Genomic DNA, 20,998 nt, shown 5'->3' with positions numbered 1-20,998 from the left:
AATCCTTCTCACAAGCCTTCTTCACTATCTGTCTCACTGTGAATATTTGATCCACACATCCTCTGCGACTCCTAAAGCCACCCTGTTCGTCACTCACTAGACCTTCTGTTATTTCTCTTACTCTAAAATAATTCTTCCATATACTTTCTCTACGGCAATAGACTTATGCCACGATAATTCTTGCACTCACTTCACTCACCATCATTTTTGTGCAGGGGTACAATCACAGCCTTTTTCCACACTGCCGGCACAGTTTCACACATCCATGCCTTCTTACACATTGCCAACGAGCACATCATCCACATGGGTTAATATTCTACCACTTACATCCTTCACACTTTCACATTTCTTTCCACCGTCACTTCTTCATTTCCGCACCTTTTTCCAGAATAACTCCCTATTTTCAGAGTAATTTGCATTCATTTTTCTTCCTAGATCATCGTTTACCTCCTCCTTTTTCCTCTTGACTAGTCTCTTTACGTGCTTCTTGCTGTCAATATATTCAGTTCTTATTTCAGCTGAACCTCTGTCCTGTATCTAGCCATTTCTTCCTCTTTCCTTCCACTGCTCTGTTAACCTCTTCATCCCACCATACCATACCTTTCTTCTTCATTGTTACTCTTGCCACACAACACACTGCCATAGCATTGCTAACTAAGCAATCCCTATATGCATTCCACAAGTTGTCCAGACCCATTTCATTCCAGTTCATTGCTTCCAACTGCTCTCTTGCTTTATCCCTGTATTCATCTACCCAGTACCATTTCTTTAATCCTCAGCGTTTTGACTTTCAGTCCCTCTCCCTAACTGCTCTTCTCTCTCTTGGTCCACCTCACTCCGCTCAACTTGATCTTGCATAGCACAATCAATCTCTTCACAATTCTTTGTTATCGTTATTATTATTGTATTTATTATTATTATTGTTGTTATTATTATTATTATTATTATTATTATTATTATTATTATTATCATTATTATTATTGTTGGCACTTACCATCCTCTCACTTGATGTAGTGCTGCTCTTTGGTGCCTGCCCTTTCCCCTCTTCCTTTTTTCCATCCTTCCTCTTCCGTTTTTCTTTCCTTCAGTTTTTCCTCTTCCTTCTGCCTACGGGTGACTCTACACTGAATGACAAGCCAGATGGTTTCCTGTGCACCAAGAAACCATTTACTATGCTGGGTGTTAATCATATAACCAAATTATGGCTCCTGGTGGTTTAGTGGGTAATTAAGATACTCAAGTTGGATTGAGCTGGTACACCTTTATATCCATGGGGTGATTTGGGTTTATTGCTCATGTAATGCCACTCAGGGATGAGTGAGGCTGGTCACTCTCATCTTTACCCTCTTGCGCATGATAAGTTTTAGTAAGTTTTCTGGCGCATGATTTTATCTGCCTGGCCCAGCTGCCTGTGCGCGGCAAATAACACGTATTCTCGCCTTATTTTTGCCACCCAAACATCAATATACTGCCATGAAACCTATCTCATCTTTTTCGTTGATGTTTGTTCTAGCTGATAAGCACCACAAAAGAACAGGAAAACACGAATAAAACAACATTAGGCGGCCGTGAATAAACATTTCACTATGTCAATTTCACTTCCCAACATCACCATTCGAATACTTTCCATCATACAGGAAAATGTTATAGAAGTTTTGACAGAGAATTTCATCAGCTTTCTAAAGAGACAAATCCAGTTGTGATATGGTTTGTAGTTTTTGAGAAAGGAGCCAAAAACTGAAAGCCATTTTTGAAAAAAATTCAGGGAGCTTTCCAGAAGAACTTTTCTCACACACATTTTGTTTTTATTGCATAATATTATGCAGAATTTCACGAGCCTTCTAATGAGCACCAGCTGGTTTCAATACACCTCACAGTTTTTGAGTGAATTGCCAAGAACGACTGGGTACTCACAGCTGTGCGTCACTCGTGATGCGCACACAGCATACGCTATAATCCCGCCTACGTAACAACGAATTCTTATCATAGATATTACATTGTTTTGTCTTGTACATACGTAGAATTTACTGCTCTTTATTGTGGTTCTTACAGGAAATCGATACGTCCAATATTTTTGGAGTAATTGGCCAACAAAGTGAGATTACTCGTCCAGGCACTTTCGACTCTTACCACAAGCGAGGAAAAAAACAAAGTCTGTTCCCCCAATTTTTCCAACAAAAAATGCTCCCAAAGGCTTATTTTCTGGGAATGAACATACGTAGAATTTACTGCTCTTTATCATGGTTCTTACAGGAAATCGATATGTCCAATAGTTTTCGAGTAATTGGCCGACAAAATGAGATTATTCCTCCGAGCGCTTTCAACTTTTACTGCAATCGAGGAAAAAAACAAAGTCTGTTTCCCCACCTTTTCCTACCAAAAATGCTCCAAAAGGCTTATATTCTGGTAATGAATATACATAGAATTTACCACTCTTTATCTTGGTTCTTATAGGAAGCTGATACGTCCAATCGTTTTCGAGTAATAGGACGACAAAGCTAGATTACTCTTCCGATCGCTGCCTACTTTTAAAGCAAGCGAAAAAATGAACAGTGTCTTCCCCCCCCCCCTTTGCCTGAAGACTATGCTCTCAAAGCCCCCCCCCCCCTTTTTTTTTTTTTTTTTATGTCCATCCATCCATCCATTGCCAGACGCCATGTATCCCAGACAGGGTGGCCAAGGGCTTAGAGTTAATTGTTTTACAGGGAGGGGCACTAATCCTCCACCAACCCCACTTGACGTAGGGATGCCAACAGCATCTGGTGTTCCCAGGCGGTACAGACTGTAAAATCTTCCAGGGTTGTTTTTTATTGTCATAACCTACTACACATGAACACTACTTTTTTCTAGTTACTGCTAATGAAGCTGTACTTTCTGTCATATGTGTAATATGTAGGAGAAAATGGTTATTTGTCTGAAAATTTAGGGGTATTGATAATAGGTCAATATACTGTACATATCAATAAAATTCGGACAACTCACTTCCTCCAGGAGTGTTGATGGATCTATAGGACCTTCTGGGATTTGAAGATGAGGAGTTATGTGGTGTGTGTGAGTGTGTGGGTGAATGTCTGTGAGTGTGAGTTTGTGTGTGAGTGTCTGTGTTAGTGTGTGTGTGTGTGTGTGTGTGTGTGTGTGTGTGTGTGTGTACGCATCACTAGGGAATACTTAGCTCGGTATGGAACCGTTCAAAGCAATCACCCACGCAAAGTGCCACATCACAAACAGGACGCATGTAAATTGTGTCCCTCCACAGCCTCCTCCGGTTGGGGATCCTCTTCCGTCGATGACCCAGTGTATTATCCAACTGCACTCTGTCGTTGATGAATCGACGATGCTTGGTTGGATGTCCTGGTGTTCCCCGATCCTGTTGTCCTGGAGGTGCAACTGCAGGCCTGGGCATGGCAGCAGTAGCAGGTTCTCTTGACGGATCAGGAACTGATGATGGTTCTCTCAGCACCCGTGCTAGTCCTGCAGGCGATGGTGACGCTGACTCCTGTGCAGGTCCTCCTGGAGATGGTGGTGTTGGTGCAAGAGCTGGTGGTCTTGGCACCTGTGCTCTTGCTGGTGCAGGAGCCGGTGGTCTTGGCATCTGTGCTGGTGCTGCAGCAGGTGCCAGAGGTCGTGCTGGCCGTCAGGTTGGAAGGTCAGGGGCATGGTGGATGACTTGCCCTGATGCAGGCCATTCTGCTTCATCAAAGTGGAGAAGCTTGTCCACTATCTCCCCCACGAAGTCCAACAGACTGACTGACTCGCGTGAGCATTTCTTGCACAGGGTGAATGCGTTGAAAATAGCCATGTGGATGAAATAGAAGGTTATCTTCTTGGTCCATTTCACGGTCCGCCCCCATGTGTCGATTGTAGTCCTCCTCCACAATAGGCTTGTCCACGGTCTGCTGGACATAGATTGTCCTCCCATCAGGACCCCTGGTCTTTCCTCGAACCTGCTTTTGGATGGTGCTTGTGCTGTGGAAGGTGGAGACCATGTTGACGATGTGCTTGTCCTTCCTCAGCAACACCATCACGTTGTCCTTGTGCATCGCTGTCATGCACCTCTCTGGCAGGTTCTTGGTCCTGGCGATGTCCTGCAGCTGCTTTGGTGCTCCTCTTGTCAGGCGTAGGGTCCCACACACATAGGTTCCTGCACTGAAGAGGCGTTCGCACATGGATACAGAGTTATAATAATTGTCCATGTAAACTTTGTATCCCTGATCCTTCAGTGGCTCTACGAGGCTCCAAACTGTGGTCTCCAGGGCCTTCTTCTGCTCCGTATACACCTCGAAATTCCGGATGTAACCCAAGGAAGCCTCAGCCAGGATATAAAGCTTGATGAAATACTTCTAGGGCTTCATGGGGTTGTACATGCGGAAGCTGAGGCGCCCCTTCCACGCCAGTGAGCCCTTGTCCAGGCTGAGGTGCTCCTCAGATAAGTAGGTGTCCTGGAACTGCTGAAGGAGGTACTCCATCACCCTGCAAACCCTGATGAGCCAGTTGTGATTGTCCTGGGGTATAGCATATGAGTTGATGACGTGGAAGTGTTTCAGGATGGTCCTGAAATACCTCCCACTCATCACTTGCGTGAACAGGGGATAGTTTTGGAGACGGGATCTCATCCAGTAATGTCTGATTGTCGTCAGATTCATCACCCCCATGAAGAAGTACAGCCCCAGGAACTTGGCCATCTCCTCTTCATTGCAGATGAACCATATGTCCAACGCATCCCCAGGAATAACGCGTAGCTGTTGGTCTCGCAAGTGAAATACGTCAACAACTCCCTGGTGAAAAACAGCTGGAAGAACTTGTGAGGAGTTGTTAGTGGATCCATCCTCATTCCTGAGGATCCTGTGAAGGGCCCATTAGCTGGTGTGAAAGGGCCACTGCTCCACCCTGGATCCTCTGCGGCAACACCTCCCACAGTGGTGGTAGTGGGTCGGCGTTCTGACAGCCTTCTGCCTCTTCGGTCTTTGTGTGCAGCATGTGTTAGGAGTGTAATGCTGTATGGTAGTGAGGCCTGGGCAGTGAAGGAGAAGGATATTCGCCGGCTCAGATGTACAGAAATGACAATGATTAGGTGGATGTGTAGTGCGTCCCTTCATCGAAGGTCTAGAGGGGACTGGGTTCACGATGGAAGAGTTGAGAGGTAGGATGGGACTGGAGTGTATTGGTGATGAGGAGAGGTAGATTGAGATGGTTTGGACATGTGGAGAGGATGGGGGATGATAATTGGGTGAGGAAGGTGAGAAGTGTTAATATTGGGGGTGGGGTTACGAGGTGTAGACCGAGAAAGACATGGGACGAGGTCATTAAGTGTGACCTCTGGGTTAAGGGACTGAACAGGGAGGCTGCAGTGGATCGTGCAGCATGGAGAGCCGCCATTAGGTGACCAAGGCCGATGCATGCAAGCATGTTGGAGCCTTTAAAAATGAAACATGGAACTAAACACGAAACACTATTACTATTATTATTATTAACTGCTTAGCCCCGGGCTCCTACGCTCCTCATTGGACAATGTAGGATTGGATAATGGATGGATGCATAGATTATTATTATTATTATTATTATTATTATAATTATTATTATTATTGTTATTATTATATATATATTTTTGATATTGCACCTAGGATCACCATATGTCAGAAACAGAACATGGAGAGATTCCTTTCTTCCATTGACAACAAAGTTCTAATTACATTTTACAGTTTAATGGGGTTAGGGGGGATTCATGTCCCTCAGTTTTTTGCAAATGATGTGTGATGAGCACTTTTTTTCATATGATGTGTGATGAGCACTTTTTTTCATATGATTTGTGATGAGCACATACCAGTTCATCTTCAGCTAACTTACCATCAATACCATCTTCCATAATCCAACTTCAGTTGGGTGGGTAAGAGTCACAAACAGGAAAATATAAAAACACACAGTTAACTTAAATCAATTTGTTAGTACAATAATCTATCTGTCTGTCATCAGTTTTTTTTTTAATCACCCGATACCCCATGTACTGAGGCAGTATAGCCAACTTAGCTACCATTGCAAAATGGTTTCAGATACACATCATCACCTTGGAAATGGTATGATATATTTTACCCATGAAATATTTTTATTCAGCTCATCATAGTTTCATAGTTATTGTGGTGGGAAGCGAGAGATCGAGGGATAAGCCCATTGTTTGTTACATAAATGAGACAGGGAGACAGAGAGAGAGATTAGAAAAATGATCTGAGACAAACATCTTCATCCTGTGTCTGTTTCTGTATCGGTCTGCATGGGATCCCCTGCAGCGCTCTTTTCCTTGAAGGGAAATTAATTGTGAGAATTTACTATTCTTTTTGCTGGCTAAGTATAGATCAAGATGTAACTGTATTTCCCAATACAAAATAGGGTAAGTAGGGTCCAGATATAGGAAAACGAAAGCATAAGAAAGTAAGAAAACCCTCCTTCTTTCTCTTGCAGGTGTGGAAGATGGAGAGTCAAAGGAAGAGTGTGGTACATTCCGCAACAATAACGGGTTAACATATACCTATTACCATAGACTGTTATCTTCACATATCTGCAGTGACACTACAACCATAACCCCGGATGTGAAGGTAAGAAGGTTTAGAGGAGAGGGATTGTGTTATTATTTAATATTTATTCAAGATTTTTTTAGATTTTATTTACATTAGATGTCTCACTTTTACTCAGGAAACCCAGCCACAAGTAAACAGAGTCAGAAACCAAACCAAGATGCACATTGTTAAAAATCTTATTACACATCTCAGAGCTCACATTTACCAAGTGTTCAGCAAGTGTTGGGAAGAAATTAACTGGTTTTGTCTCTTAGTTTAGCTTTCAGACCATAGAAAGCATAATCTATACCATGGCTAACCCCAGCTTGGGTATTCCTTAACCTGTCATCTGTGTCATTAGGGTTTGAGGGGACCTCTGTGGTGTGTAAAAAAATGAAATAAATATTTGAAGCCTCTAATACAGTAAGGTCTTGCATTACATCACCATCCACTTATGTCAGTCTCAAGGTTACAACACTGTGCTACATGAATATTTTAAGAAATAAAAAAGTGAAGAAATAAACGTAAGGTGAAGGTTTTAAAGCATTGCTGTCTGCCGTGAGATGTCTCTGGTGTTTTCCTGCTTCACCCTTTAAAGTGTTGCTGTCTGCCATGGGATGTCTCCAGTGTTTTCCTCCCTCACACCTGACTGCCACCAATTGGTCTTAGTCTCGCTGCTGCCACCGTCTGATACGCTGTTACCATGATTATTGTGTTTGTTTTTCACAGTCCCAATTCAGTGATTCATAAGAGAAAGCTTTCTGGTGACAATAATGATTCCAAGAAGTGAAAGACCATCACGTTACATGAAAAAGTGGACATTATTAAGCATAATGAGAAGGGAGAAAAGGCATCAGCGATCAGGCATGGCATTGGGGATGAGTTGGACAACTGTAGCCACTGCCATCAATGACAAGAATCGTATCATGTCTCATGTTAAAGGCGCGACTCCTATGCAATCCACTGTGATTTTCTTATGATAGAGTAACAAAATTGCTTGAATATATTAGTGTTAGGGACTAAAGTGTGTGTTGGTAGTGTGCACAAGTGTGAAGACATTGGAAAAGTGAGGAGGTGACAACCTTACTCAGCTGCCACTGCTGTTGCCACGACAGTGACAACACACACCAGTACCATCACGACTGTGATGCACGAGAGGCTCTTGAGGGGTGATGTGGCAAACCAGGAGTACAACACTTTTTTTTTTCAATAAAAATCATAAGTTCAAAAGTTTGTATTTCATATACTCTCAAACCTCAAGTACCGCAGGCAAAGAGACTGGACAAGGACTTTGGTACTCAAATCTGTGTCACTCAAACAATATGTTTGTATGTATGGTATAATAGTACAGTGTGTTCTGGCAACTTTCCAAAACTCTCACTTTTACCCTTCTTACTTGCTTACCCCATGTAAATTACCCCCACATATACCCACCATTAGGTAAAACACTGAAAGAGATATAATTATTATAATTAAGAACATCAGTGATATTAAATACTGTATAGCATTAACAAAACAGAAGTTGGGCTGGATACCCTTGTGTTGTTGATGTGTAGTTCCCCAGTACTCTCCTCCTGCCCCCCATCCGCAATGTTGTCATCAAAGTTTCACCTTCTCTCTTATCATGTGGCCTTTGGGAGAGACCTTAGGCCGTATGGTTAGACAAAAATTTATGGGTTTGGCAGTTTTAGGGAACGAAATAGAACAAAAATGTGTGCTAACCAGAAAAAAATACTCTTTCATCCGTGTGTTCTCGTGAGTTAGCATTCATTTTCACATTCTTCAGTTGATATCACGCTTCCCAACACATTCTGGATTGACTAATCATATGGCTGAACTGCTCAATCAGTCCGAAATTTGTTGGGAAGCACAACATCGAATGAAGAATGTGAAACAGCGCTAACTCACAAGAACATATGGATGAAAGAGTGCCTTTTTCTCTGGTATACAAACATTTTTTTTCCATTTCGTCCCCTAAAACTGCCAGACCCATAAATTTTCGTCTAACCATACGGCCTAACTTCTTTCCCGAAGGCCACGTGATATGAGAGAAGGTGAAACTTTGACAACAACATTGGGGGTGGGGGGTGGGGGGTGGAGGGTGGGGGAAAAGTACCGGGAAGCTACATATCAACAACACAAGGGTACCCAGCCCAACTCTTGTTTTGGTAATGCTATTTTTAACACCACTGATGTTCTTAACCTGCTCTATGCCAGACCCTTCGCCAGCTGTTTACACCCCTATGCCAAGAGTCTGGGAGGCTGAATGACCCCCCAATGCCAGCGATTTTCAACTTTTATTTTTTTGCCTGAATGGACCTGGAATGGATAAAAAAATAAGCTTAGTGATAATAAAAGTGTTCACCTGGACTGTTTTCAGGCTGAAAACAGGTGTTCCTTGTCACACGACTTCCAGCGAACTTTGGCACATGGTTCCCCTGGACGTCATCAGCCCTGGCATGGCCTGATTGCGTCAGATGACTATTTTCAGGAACCGTCAGTGACTGATAGGGATAGTTAGTCCATTTTGATGTGGACTGGGTGGATACATGGACTAAATGGTGTATGCAAGTGCAACCTGGTTGACATAAAATGACCACAGTCGGAACTATTACGATGTGAAATTGGGGTTTCGTGAAAGTTTGATGTATTTTCACATTCACTTATTTTGTATATTATATTGCTTTAAGGCATCATAATCAGGCGATAAGGAACTGTATACACTATATTTATTCACTGTCACATTATTTACACTAAATCACTGATTACTTATGCTATAAACCTTACATTACATGACATCATGACTTACTTTTATTTACTTATATTACCTATATTATGTTCAGTATATACATTATTTACACCATCACACCCACACTTTTTCAGTACTCCTTGATTCTGTGGTAGTTTCTGAAGCATTGAGGAAAGCACAGCCCAAATTCACTCAGAGACTGACACGTCAAACAGGTGGGACCCCTACCCCCCCACCCCCTGCCACCTATCCCCATCCTGCTCATAGGGAGGGTGGAGGAGGGTGTCTGCTTCCGTTTTCTGTCAAGCAAATAGGGCAGACTGCATAAATTTTGTGTAAATGTCCCAAAACCGACTCCGTACCACATACGGACCTGGCATGGCTGTCAAATTTGGTTGTCCATACCAGGTAAGGACCTGGCATGCCTGGCAGTGTTAGGTTGTCCATACCAGGTACGGAATTGGCACTGAACGGGTTAAATACTATAGTTATATCTCTTTCAGTGTTTTACCTGATGGTGCATATACTGTAAGTCGGGATAATTTACGTGGGGTAAAATTATAAGAAAAGATAAAAGTGAGAGTTTTCTTTCTCTGTTGCTCCACATAGTGCCCTAAAAGCTTCTCAGTCAGCTTCAGGAAAACATATAAAGTTTCACTGCTGTCAGGTTTCCATCACTTCGTAAGCATGATCTTTTTCTTCTCCAGGTCCTTCCAAATTGTTCTGATGGAGCTTTCATTCATGCCATGCTTTTTGCCATTTCAGTAAACGTATGCATTACTTAAAGCAGTAGAAGGACCTTACCAATTCAGTTCATATGCTTCCAGTTTGTTTTCTGTATTTTTCTGCCTATATTCAAGGTGGTAAATTACCTTTTCCTGCTGAAAAATTTCCCACTTTTTATCATCACATTCCTTAAGCCATACCTATGATTGTCTCGACGTACTCAAAGGTAGTTTTCGTTACCCAACTTCCCAGCTGGATGCTAGGATAGGTTAGGTTAGGTTAGGTTAGGTTACATTAAATTAAATTTTAGGTATAGTTAAGCTAGATTAGATGGAGGGATGGAGTGAAGAGGTATATGAGAGAGGGGTGTGTGAGTTGGGAGCAGGGCAGTGAAATGAAATGGGGACAGGGCATCGTGGAGGCGATTTGTTTGTGGCCACCCCGTACGAGATTAAGGCGCCTGGCAATAGATAGATAGATAGGTTTAGTTAAACGTCTACGGATAGGTTAGGACACTCCCTTTCATGGTAACCCTGACTAGTCAAACAAGTTGACACAGTGGAACAGTTAAAAACAATGGGGAAACAGATTTCGCATGTAACGTTTATTTACCACCCAGAAGTAATCCGGAAAATGTAAGACTAGCAGGAAGAAGAAGAGGGAAGAATGTGGAACTGAACGCAAACTTATGAGAACACACGGACAGGAGTAATTTTTTTTTCTGATTAGCAAACATTTTCATTCAGTATCGTCCCCTAAAACTGCGAAAACCATATGATTTTGGGGTAAAGTCAGTGAGACACGAGAAAGGACTTGATAGCCGTATGCTCAGTCGTTCCAAAACGTGTTGGGAAGCACAAAATTGAATGAAAAATGTGGAACTGAACACTAACTTACGAGAACACATGGATGAAGTTTTTTTTTTTTTCTAATTAGTAGAATATTTGTTCCATTTTCATCCCCTAAAACTGCAAACCCATTATGAATGTGGGGTAGATCTAGGTGAGTCGCGAGAAAGGATTGATAACCGTGTGCTCAGGCAGTTGGAAATGTGTTGGGAAACACAAATTCGAACAAAGAATGTGGAACTGAACGCTATCTTAGGAGAACACATGGATGAAAAAGTAATTTTTTTCCTCTGATTAGCAAACATTTTTGTTCCATTTTGTCCCTTTAGCTGCAAAATCCATTATAAGTGTGGGTAAGAACTAGGTGAGGCACAAAAAAGGACTGATAACCATATGCCCAGTTGGTCCAAAATGTGTTGGGAAGCATGAAATAGAACAAAGAATATGGAACAGAACCCTAACTTATGGGAGCACTTGGATGAAAGTTTTTTTTTTTTTCTGATTAACATACATTTTCATTCCATTTTATCCCCAGAAATTGCTAAACCCATGAATTTTCATCTAATCATTTGGCCTTGAGTGTGCCGAGGAAGCATATTTCCATTCTTTATGCGTAATCATCTCACCACCGGGAACCCTCAGCGAGGAACGACACTCGCCCAGTCAGTTCAAAATAACCATGTTTTTCTCGAGAATATGCTCAGTGTGTTTCCCAGGCAAAATTTTCTCAACGACCTAATCTAACCTAACCAAACTTATCTCACTAGGGTTGCTTGGCTGAGGTGGCTGGCTGTGTCACTAAGACAGATACCCATACAGAACAGAAATATGCACCCAGCAAAGGTCTAGAGGGTGACGTTATCGTGCGCAACTTTTAAATTTAGCCATCAGCCCAGCTGCCTTCCTGCCTGAGCTCGAGTTTTTCCGCGTGTTGATATGACTTGTCTCATTATGCTGAGCATGTTAGAACAAAAACTTGTTACTCAACCACGTGTTACTCTAGGACTGAGTGTACATAGCTGTTATCAGAAGAGTATATTGTATGTACAGTATGCAGTATATGGTTGAAAAGTCCACATATGCATTGACATAACCCATGCATTGACGTAAGGTATAAATGTACGATTTACGGTCTAAAACTCGAGTTACATACAAAATCAACTTATGTCACATCTCAGAACAGAACTCTGACAACCTGGGACCTTACTGTATTCCAGTTCTGTTCTTACAGATTGATAGGGAAAATGTTGAAGTTTCTGTTCCTTAAGTTTTAGATCATTGTGAGTTGTAGTTTGGCGCTACAGATATCTAAATTTACAGTGCCATGGTACCAACCATGGCACTAAGCTGAAAAAAATCAGCATTGTCAGTTTATTGCGGTTGTGCTCATCATCCACTCACTCGATGTTGTGCTGCTCTCAGGTGACTGCCCTTTTGTCCCTTCCTTCTTTCCTTCCTTCCTTATCTGTCTTTCTTTCCTTCTTTTTTTCTTTCCTCTTCTGTCTGCGGGTGACTCTACACTTAGTGACAAGCCAAATTATTTCCTGTAAACCAGGAAACCATTTACTATGGTGGGTTATAACCATATAACCAGTCAATGGCACTTGGTGGTTTAGTGGGTAATTAAAGTGCTTCAGCCAGATTGAGCCTGTGTAGGTCTATATGCAAGGGATGCTTGGGTATTGTTGCTTACATAATGCCACTCAGGGATGAGTGAGGCTGGTCATTCTCATCTAAAATGCCAGGACCAACCTGCCTAGCCCCAGGCTACTACTTTCCTCATAGGGCAACACGGGATTATATGATGATGATGATGATGATGATGATGTCATTTTATTGAAATCTGATGATATTGTATTGCTAAGTGAAGACAAAATGGAATTGCAAGGATTGGTGGATGAGTTTGGGAGAGTTTGTAAGAAACGGAATCTAAAGGTGAATGTAGGGAAGAGTAAAGTTATGGTCTCCAAGAGAAAAGAAATGGAGAGTGAAGCTGGAGAGTGAGGAGATGGAAAATGTGCATGCATTTAAGTACTGTACTTGGGTAGTGTGATGAGTAAGGATGGAAGTTTAAAAGATGAAGTGCTTGAAAGGATACAGTAGGGGAGAAAGGTTGCTGGTTCATTGAAAGCGTTGATAAGAAATAGGGAAGTGAGCATGGAAGTAAAAAAGTCACTGCATGATAGTATTGTGATACCCACTCCAATGTATGGAAGCGAAGCTTGGACCTAAGACCTTGCTGGAAGGACACAAGTCAAGGGTGCGAGCAATGGATATGAGTTACATGAGAGAAGATTGTGGAGTTGCATGGAGGGACAGATTGATGGATAAGGAAGTGAAGGAGCTTTGTTGTGTGGATGTGGATGTGATAGAAAGCATTAGGAGAAATACATTGAGGTGGTTTGGCTATGTGGAGAGTGAGAGACTAATGAGAAGAGTGTATGTGAGTGAGAATGAAGGGGGAGAAAGGGAGGGGGACGACTGAGGATGAGATAAAAGGATAGAAAGGAAAAGTATATGAAAGAAGAGTGTGTGAATTGATGAGAGAGCAGCGAAATGGCAAGGGATGGGGTGATGTGTAGGTGATTTTTTTGTGCCCTCCCATCACAGAATTAAGGCGTCTAACCATAGATAGATAGAGACAGTAGTCGAAACTGGACTTCTTCCTCCCCCTCCCCCCACATAGCTAGACAGTGTATAAAGTGAGGTGTCTTTTTTCAGTTTCCCTTAGTGTTGTATATAGTATTTTTGCCTTCTCTTTCCACTCCCTCAGGTGGTTTATCGAACCAGTATGCATCCTCAGTTCTGCCTGGTTCACTACCTATCCCCAGGGCTGCCAAGAAATGAACAGTGGAAGGTTCAAGAGACAGGAGGTAGAGATGAACAGACAGATAACAGCCTCCCTGTAGATCAAAACACAGACACTCCTGTCGAGGCATCCTCGGAGAACCAGAATCAAATGGGACCAAATGTGACTGAGGAATTGCTGGGTGTTAAAAAAAGTAAGGAAGACAATGAACTGAATATAGAAGAGAGGCAGAGAAATAAAGATGTTGAAGTACCGAAAGAGGAAGTAGGAAGTGCAGAATGTGGAGACCTTAAACACAATAGTAATGGAAAAAAGGAAGAGGGATCAGAAATCAAGGGTGATGAGGGGGACAATGAGAAAATACAGGTATTCAAGGAAGGGGAGAAAAGAGGGAAGCAGCCAGGTCGACCACGGTACAGAGGACTGGATGACCTTGAAGAGAATACGGAGGAAGAAGAGGAGGGTAGGAGAAAGGATTTTGAGGAGGGTAAGTACTTTCTGTATTTTATCAACATCATTCCATAGCCCCTCAGTGGGCATGAATTGTAGAAGAATGGAAGCATTAAGTACAGTTTTCCTCCCTAATGTACTATAGTAGATACAAGACTTTAGCTTCAGAGGTGTGTGGTGATAGAGTCATCACATCCATATACCAGCAGAAAGAGAAGAGATTGTTCATTTTGTATTGTTTGTAAAGGCTCCAACATGCTTGCATGCAGCAGCCCTGGTCACCAAATGGCGGCCCTCCGCACTGCATGATCACTGGCAGCCTCCTTATTCTGTCCCTTATCCCTGAGGTCACACTTTATGACCTTGTCCCAAGTCTTTTTCAGTCTGCCTTCCACAACTCTACCCCAGATGTTCACACCTCTCACCCTCCACACCCATTTGTCATCCTCCATCCACTCCAAATGCTGATACTATATCAGTCTGCCCCTCCTGATCACAGCACCAACACACTTCAGTCTCATCCATGCTCTCAACTCTTCAGTCGTAAACCAAGTCCCCCAGACCTCACATTCAGTTACTCACTTCTGCTGCTATTGCACATTTTTTGGCCAAAAAACATTGTTATTGCACACCTGAACTGGTTTCTGCCAACAACCGTGGTGCAAAATCTGTGGTTTCTAATGACTTTGAGGGATTCATAGATGAGGCAGTACTTAAGGAGTTAATCCCAGCTGATGGAGACAACTAACTCTCCACCCTCAACCTTCAGAACCCCTTACCTCAGACCTATCTCAGTTCTTTGTATAGTATGTGTTTCTTCTGTATTATGCCTTTTTCATCATTTTCTGTTAACCATGCATATATGTGTTTCTGATACTTAACATAAAAGTTTGTATATACAGTATATATTTAATGAATCTAAATTGTTGTAAAAAGGAAAATTGGGTTTTGTGTGTTGGGTGCCAAGTACTAATTAGAATAAGTTCCATAGGTTCTGTGTTTTCGTTATCATGCAATTTTGTTATCTCATACTAGTTGCGGTACCAATTATGCTTGATAACCAAGGGATCACTGTCTTTATATGTCAGTAGTTATATCCATGTCTTTCTGTCTGTCTGTCTCTGTCTACCTCTTTATCTGCATGTTTATCTATTACAAGTAATGAATGCCTGACAGCAAATAGGGGGCTATAAGGATTTGACACACTGAAAAGGTGGAGGGCCTTCAAATGTGCAGCACATGCATAGGAACATGTTGAACCCATATAAGCACAGTGGAGCTCCATTCTAGTGGCTACTGGGAAACATGGATAAAGCATGGGACACCTTAATTGATAGTCATGCTTGAACCTTCATGAACAGTTAGGCTTTCTGTGGAGTACAGTAATCCCTTGGTTATTGCTTTCTGTGGAGTACAGTAATCCCTTGGTTATTGCACACTTCACTGTAGTTGTTTTTGTTATCACTACTGGATGAAAATCTGCACTTGCTTTTATCATGCATTTTTCAGCTAAAAAAAAAAAACATTATCATGCACCTGAGCAGGTTTCTGCTGACAATGATGTTCCAAAATCTGTGGTTGCTGATGGCTTTTAGATATTTAAAATTGAAGCCCTACTCGAGGAGTTAGTGGTAATCCATGGTGATTGAGACCACCGACTCTCCATCCCCAAGCCTCAGAACCCCTTACCTCAAGCCCATCTCGAGTCTCTATGTGGTACATATTTCTTCTTTATTTTGCCCTTTTCATAATTTTAACTAACCTAACTATGCCTGTGTGTTTTTGATACTTACCATAATAATATGTACCTATGTATTTAGTGAGTCTAAATTGTTGAAAATGGGAAAATTTAGGTTTATAAGTGGGGTGGCTGGTAACTGTTAGGATAAATCCCATAGGTTTTGTGCTTTTGTTATTACAGTTTTGTACTCATGCACTAATTGAGGTACCAGTTATGCACAGTAACAAAGAGATCACTGTAGTTCAAAAGTTTTTTTTTATTATTATTATTATGTGTTCTCAGGTGACCACCCTTTCCTCTCTCCCTTCTTTTTTTCCTTACCTCCTCTTCTGTCTTTCTCTCCTTCGTTCTGTCCTCTTCCTTATGCCTACAGGTGACTGTACTCTCCCTCCTTCTTTTTATCCCTCATTCTTTCCTCGTCTCTTCTGCCTATGGGTGACTCTACACTGAGTTACAAGCCAAATGGTTTCCTGTACACCAGGAAACCATTTACTATGCAGGGTGGAGTATCCAAATAATGGCAGATGGTGGTTTAGTGGGTAATTAAGGTGCTTCAGTCAGATTGAGCCTTTACAGGTGTATATCCAAGGGGTGGTTAGGGTTTATCATCATCATCATCCGGACCCCCTTTCCCACCCTAGGACAAGGTGAGGAGTAGCAATGTCCAGATATCCCAAATTTGCCCACTTCATTGGGCCATGCTTCCATTCACTCATCATTCAAGCCCCCAGAATCCTGGCTGTATCGGATATCCCAAAAACGTGCACCACGTTCTGTAGCTTCACATAAATGTACCCGATAAAGTCAATCCAGACACTGCCATGTTAAAAGGGGGTGCCAGATCCCTGATCATGCACTTCTCCTCACAACATTAATCCAGCCAGCACGATCTCTTGTCAGTTCCCTAGCCTCACTGACTTCCAAACTTCTCTTCCTCACTCACACACTCATCCACCATATTTCTCCACCTTCTCTGTGGCCTACCTCACATCCTCCCTCCTTCAAATATGCTCATATATAACTTTTTCACCACTCTACTGTTATCCATTCTCTTCACGTGACCGTGCCATCTCAGTACACTCTTCGATTCGGGTGTCCACCGACTTCCTCACTCCACATCTTTCACGAATCACATTATTTCGCATCCTATCCACCCTCAGTACTCCACATACATTCCTCAGCAGTCCCATCTCCACTGCCCTTACTCTTGACTTTTCATTTTCATGCCAAACCATAGCCTTACATCCATATGTTAAAGTTGGCACTAACACTCCATCATGTAATCCTCGTGCAACTGCAACACTCAAGCCTCTGTTTCATATCAAGACCTTCATTGCACCAGCTGTTTTTCTTCCTTGTGTCACTCTACTTTCAACTTCTTTTGCACATTTTCCTCTTTTTTCTATCACTATACCCAGGTATTTGAACTCTCTCACCAATTCCAGTCTCTCTCCATTCACTGTAACATCGCACTGGGAGTCACTTTCTCTCTCAGTAATTATCACTTTACTCTTTTCTGCATAAACTCTCAAGGCACGACACTTACAGACTTCAACAAAACTCTGCACTAGTCTATCAAGTTCTTATTCGGTATTTGCAAGTACAGTAGTACTGCATCATTAGCATACAACAAATTTGAGATATTCTATCCATCACCATTCATTACCAGCGCCATCCCTCTCTCCATTGCTGGTGTTTTTACTTCTCTCATTACCCCTTCCATATATGTATTGAACAATCATGGGGACATCACACCACTTTGTCTCATGCCCACACCGATAGTGAACCATTCACTTAGATGCCCATTAACCCTTGCACATGCTTCACTACCATCATAAAAACTCTTGATTCAACAAGAGTTGGGGTTTATTGCTCGCATAATGCCACTCAGGGATGAGTGAGGCTGGTCACTTTCATCTTAAATGTCAGGATCAACGTCCCTTGACATGGGCTACTACACTCCTCGTGGGACAGTGCAGGATTAGATGATGATGATGATGATGGTGATGAATCATTTTATAGATGCCTTAAATGAGATACAAAGTAGGGCAGTGGAGTATTCATAGTGATAGAAGGTAGGGTTTGGAACTACCTATACTAGGGTGTGCTGATTGATAGAAAAGATGAATGAGTGGAGTTGGAAGGCATGATGAATGAGATTGGGAGTGTATGAAAGAAGTGAAATCTGAAAGTGAAGGTAACTAAGAGGAAAATTCTGGTCTTTGATGTGAAGAAATGTACTTTTTTTTTTTTAACAACAAAGGAAAAACAAATGAATTAAAAAAATCCATACACCAGATTACTGGTATCCTCCATTCATAAAAAATCTGTAACAGTTGGACTCGAACAGTTTTAGGTTGAAGTTAAAGGGGAAACAACTTTGGGGAGACGAGTTCCAAAGAGATGCAGTTCGTTAAATAAAAAATTAATGGCAGGCGGAAGTTCTGCAACATGGCAGTGTGGCAGTCCAGTCATGAGTGTTGATGCCCATGTAGGACAAGGGAAGGCATTGAGAGGTGGGACAATGGATGCAATATTGTCTGAGCATTTGTCATAAAAGTATCTGTAAAATAATGCAAGGGAGGCAACATTCCTTCTTACTTGCAGGGGAGGTAGTTTATTTGTAATACAGTAGCAGGGTTCTTAATAATTCTAACAGCATTGTTCTGAATTTTGTGTAGTTGCTGGATTGGATGATGGATGGATGGATGAATGGATGCTTTAGCGCAGCCTCCCTACATCCACTCCGCAAGGATGAGCAACATTCCAGCTGAGGGCACACACGACTCTTATAATCTATAGCCAACTGCTAATCAGTGAAGACGCTGTGAACTCTATACAATAATCTAAGTTTCTTTGAGGCAGTTTTAGCAAGCGATCTTACATGGGGGGTCCAGCTGTTGTCATTGTCAAGTGAAACACTGATAATTTCAACACTTTTGGTGAAATAAGAATATTAGTAGCATTGACGGTAATATAGGAATGTGGCAATATCTGTCTATTAGTGAATTGTATATATTTGGTTTTTCCACTCACTCGATGTAGTGCTGCTTTGGGTGTCTGCTCTTTCCCTTTCCTCCCTTCCTTTTCTGTCTTTCTTTTCTTCGTTCTTTCTTCTTCCTTCTGCCTATGGGTGACTTTACATTCCCTCTTCTGCCTTTCTTTCCCTCATTTTTGCCTCTTCCTTCTCCCTATGGGTAACTCGACACTGAGTGACAAGCCAAAGGGTTTCCTGTACACCAGGAAACCATTTACTATGCTGGGTGGCAACCATATAGCCAAATCATGGTGCCTGGTGGTTTAGTGAGTAATTAAGGTGCTCCAGTCAGATTGAGCCTGTGTACATTAGGTTTATATCCAAGGGATGGTTGGGGTTTATTGCTCGTGTAATGCCACTCAGGGATGAGTGAGGCTGGTCACTCTCATCTTAACTCTCTCGCACATGATAAGTTTCAGTAAGTTTTCCGGCGCATGACCTTTTTCTGCGAAGCCGCCCAGCCCGGCTGCCCATGCGCGGCAAATAACATGTATTCTCTCCTTATTCTCGCCACCCTAATATCAATATACTGCCATGAAACCTACATCATCTTATTCATCTATGTTTGTTCTAGCTGATAAGCACCACAAAAAAACACAAAAACATGAATAAAACAACATTAGGCAGCCGTGAATAAACATTTTGCTACGTCACTTTCACTTCCCAAAATCACCATTCGATGTTTTCCATCATACAGGAAAATGTTATTAGAAGGTTTGATAGAGACTTTCATCAGCTTTCTAAAGAGACAAATCCGCTTGTGATACAATTTGTAGTTTTCGAGAAAATAGGCAAAAACTGAAAGCCATTTTTGAAAAAAATTCAAGGAGCTCTAATTCTGAACTTTTCTCACACGTTATGTTTTTATTTCATAATATTATGCAGAATTTCACCAGCTTTCTAATTACCTAAAATTGGTTTCGATACGCCTAATAGTTTTCGAGTAAATCGCCAAAAACAACTGGGAACTCATGTCCGTACATCACTTTCATGATGTGCGCACAGCATACGCGATATCCCCGCCTACATAACAACGAATTCTTATTATAGATATTACATTGTTATGTGTTGTACATATATAGAATTTACTGCTCTTTATCGTGGTTCTTACAGGAAATCGATACATCCAATAGTTTTTGAGTAATTGGCCGACAAAGTGAGATTACTCCTCCAAGCGCTTCCGACTTTACCGCTAGCGAGGAAAAAAACAAAGTCTGTTCCCCCAACTTTTCCAACAGAAAATGCTCCCAAAGGTGTATATTCTGCCAATGAACATATGTAGAATTTACTGCTCTTTATCATGGTTCTTACAGGAAGTCGATACGCCCAATAGTTTTCGAGTAATAGGACGACAAAGGTAGATTGCTCTTCCAGTCGGTACCTACTTTTACCGCAAGCGAAAAAAAAACTGTTTTCTCCCCCTTTGGCTAAAGACTATGCTCCCAAAGCCTTTTTTTTTTTTTTTTTTTTTTTTTTTTTAATGTACAGACTGTAAAATCTTCCAAAGTTGTTTTTTTATGGTTGTAACCTACTTCACATGAACATTACTTTTTCCAGGTTACTGCTAATGAAGCTTTACTTTCTGTCATATGTGTAATACGTAGGAGAAGACGGTTATTTGCCTGAAAATTATAGGGGTAATGGTAATAGGTCAATATACATATCAACAAAATTTGGAGAACTCACTTCCTCCAGGGATGTTGATGGAGTTGTAGGACCTTCTGGGATTGGAAGATGAGGAGGTATGTAGTGTGTTTGAGTGTGTGTGTGTGTGTGTGTGTGTGTGTGTGTGTGTGTGTGTGTGTGTGTCTGTGTTAGTGTGTGTGTGTGTGTGTGTGTGTGTGTCTGTGTTAGTGTGTGTGTAACTGTGGTAGTGTGTGTGTGAGTGTCTGTGTTAATGTGTTAGTGTGTTAGTGTGTGTGTGTGTGTGTGTGTGTGTGTGTGTCTGTGTGTGTGTGTGTATTTACCTATTTGTAGTGTACAGGAATTGAGCAGTGCTCATGTTGTCCTGTCTCTAAATCCACATTTATCAAGTCTACCTTTACACACATGAATATTTTTCTTATGCACCACCTATTCGTCTAAGTCGT

At 41.8% G+C, this 20,998-nt stretch overlaps 1 protein-coding gene across 1 annotated transcript in view; it reads left to right on the top strand.

The window, feature by feature from the left end:
• The window catches only part of LOC145399543 (uncharacterized), a 257,044-nt gene that overhangs the window by 9,057 nt on the left and 226,989 nt on the right, over positions 1 to 20,998 (top strand). The window contains exons 5-6 of the mRNA XM_080272155.1: positions 6,454 to 6,587; positions 13,645 to 14,167. Of these exons, the coding sequence (XP_080128281.1) occupies positions 6,454 to 6,587; positions 13,645 to 14,167 (657 nt within the window). The remainder of the gene's footprint in view (positions 1 to 6,453; positions 6,588 to 13,644; positions 14,168 to 20,998) is intronic.

Source organism: Coenobita brevimanus, chromosome 1, assembly GCF_032717465.1.
Source record: "Coenobita brevimanus isolate Jiangsu-jjx chromosome 1, ASM3271746v2, whole genome shotgun sequence".
Lineage (NCBI taxonomy): Eukaryota > Metazoa > Arthropoda > Malacostraca > Decapoda > Coenobitidae > Coenobita > Coenobita brevimanus.
The sequence above is the reverse complement of the archived record's forward strand: the minus strand, read 5'-3'. Positions and strand labels throughout refer to the sequence as shown.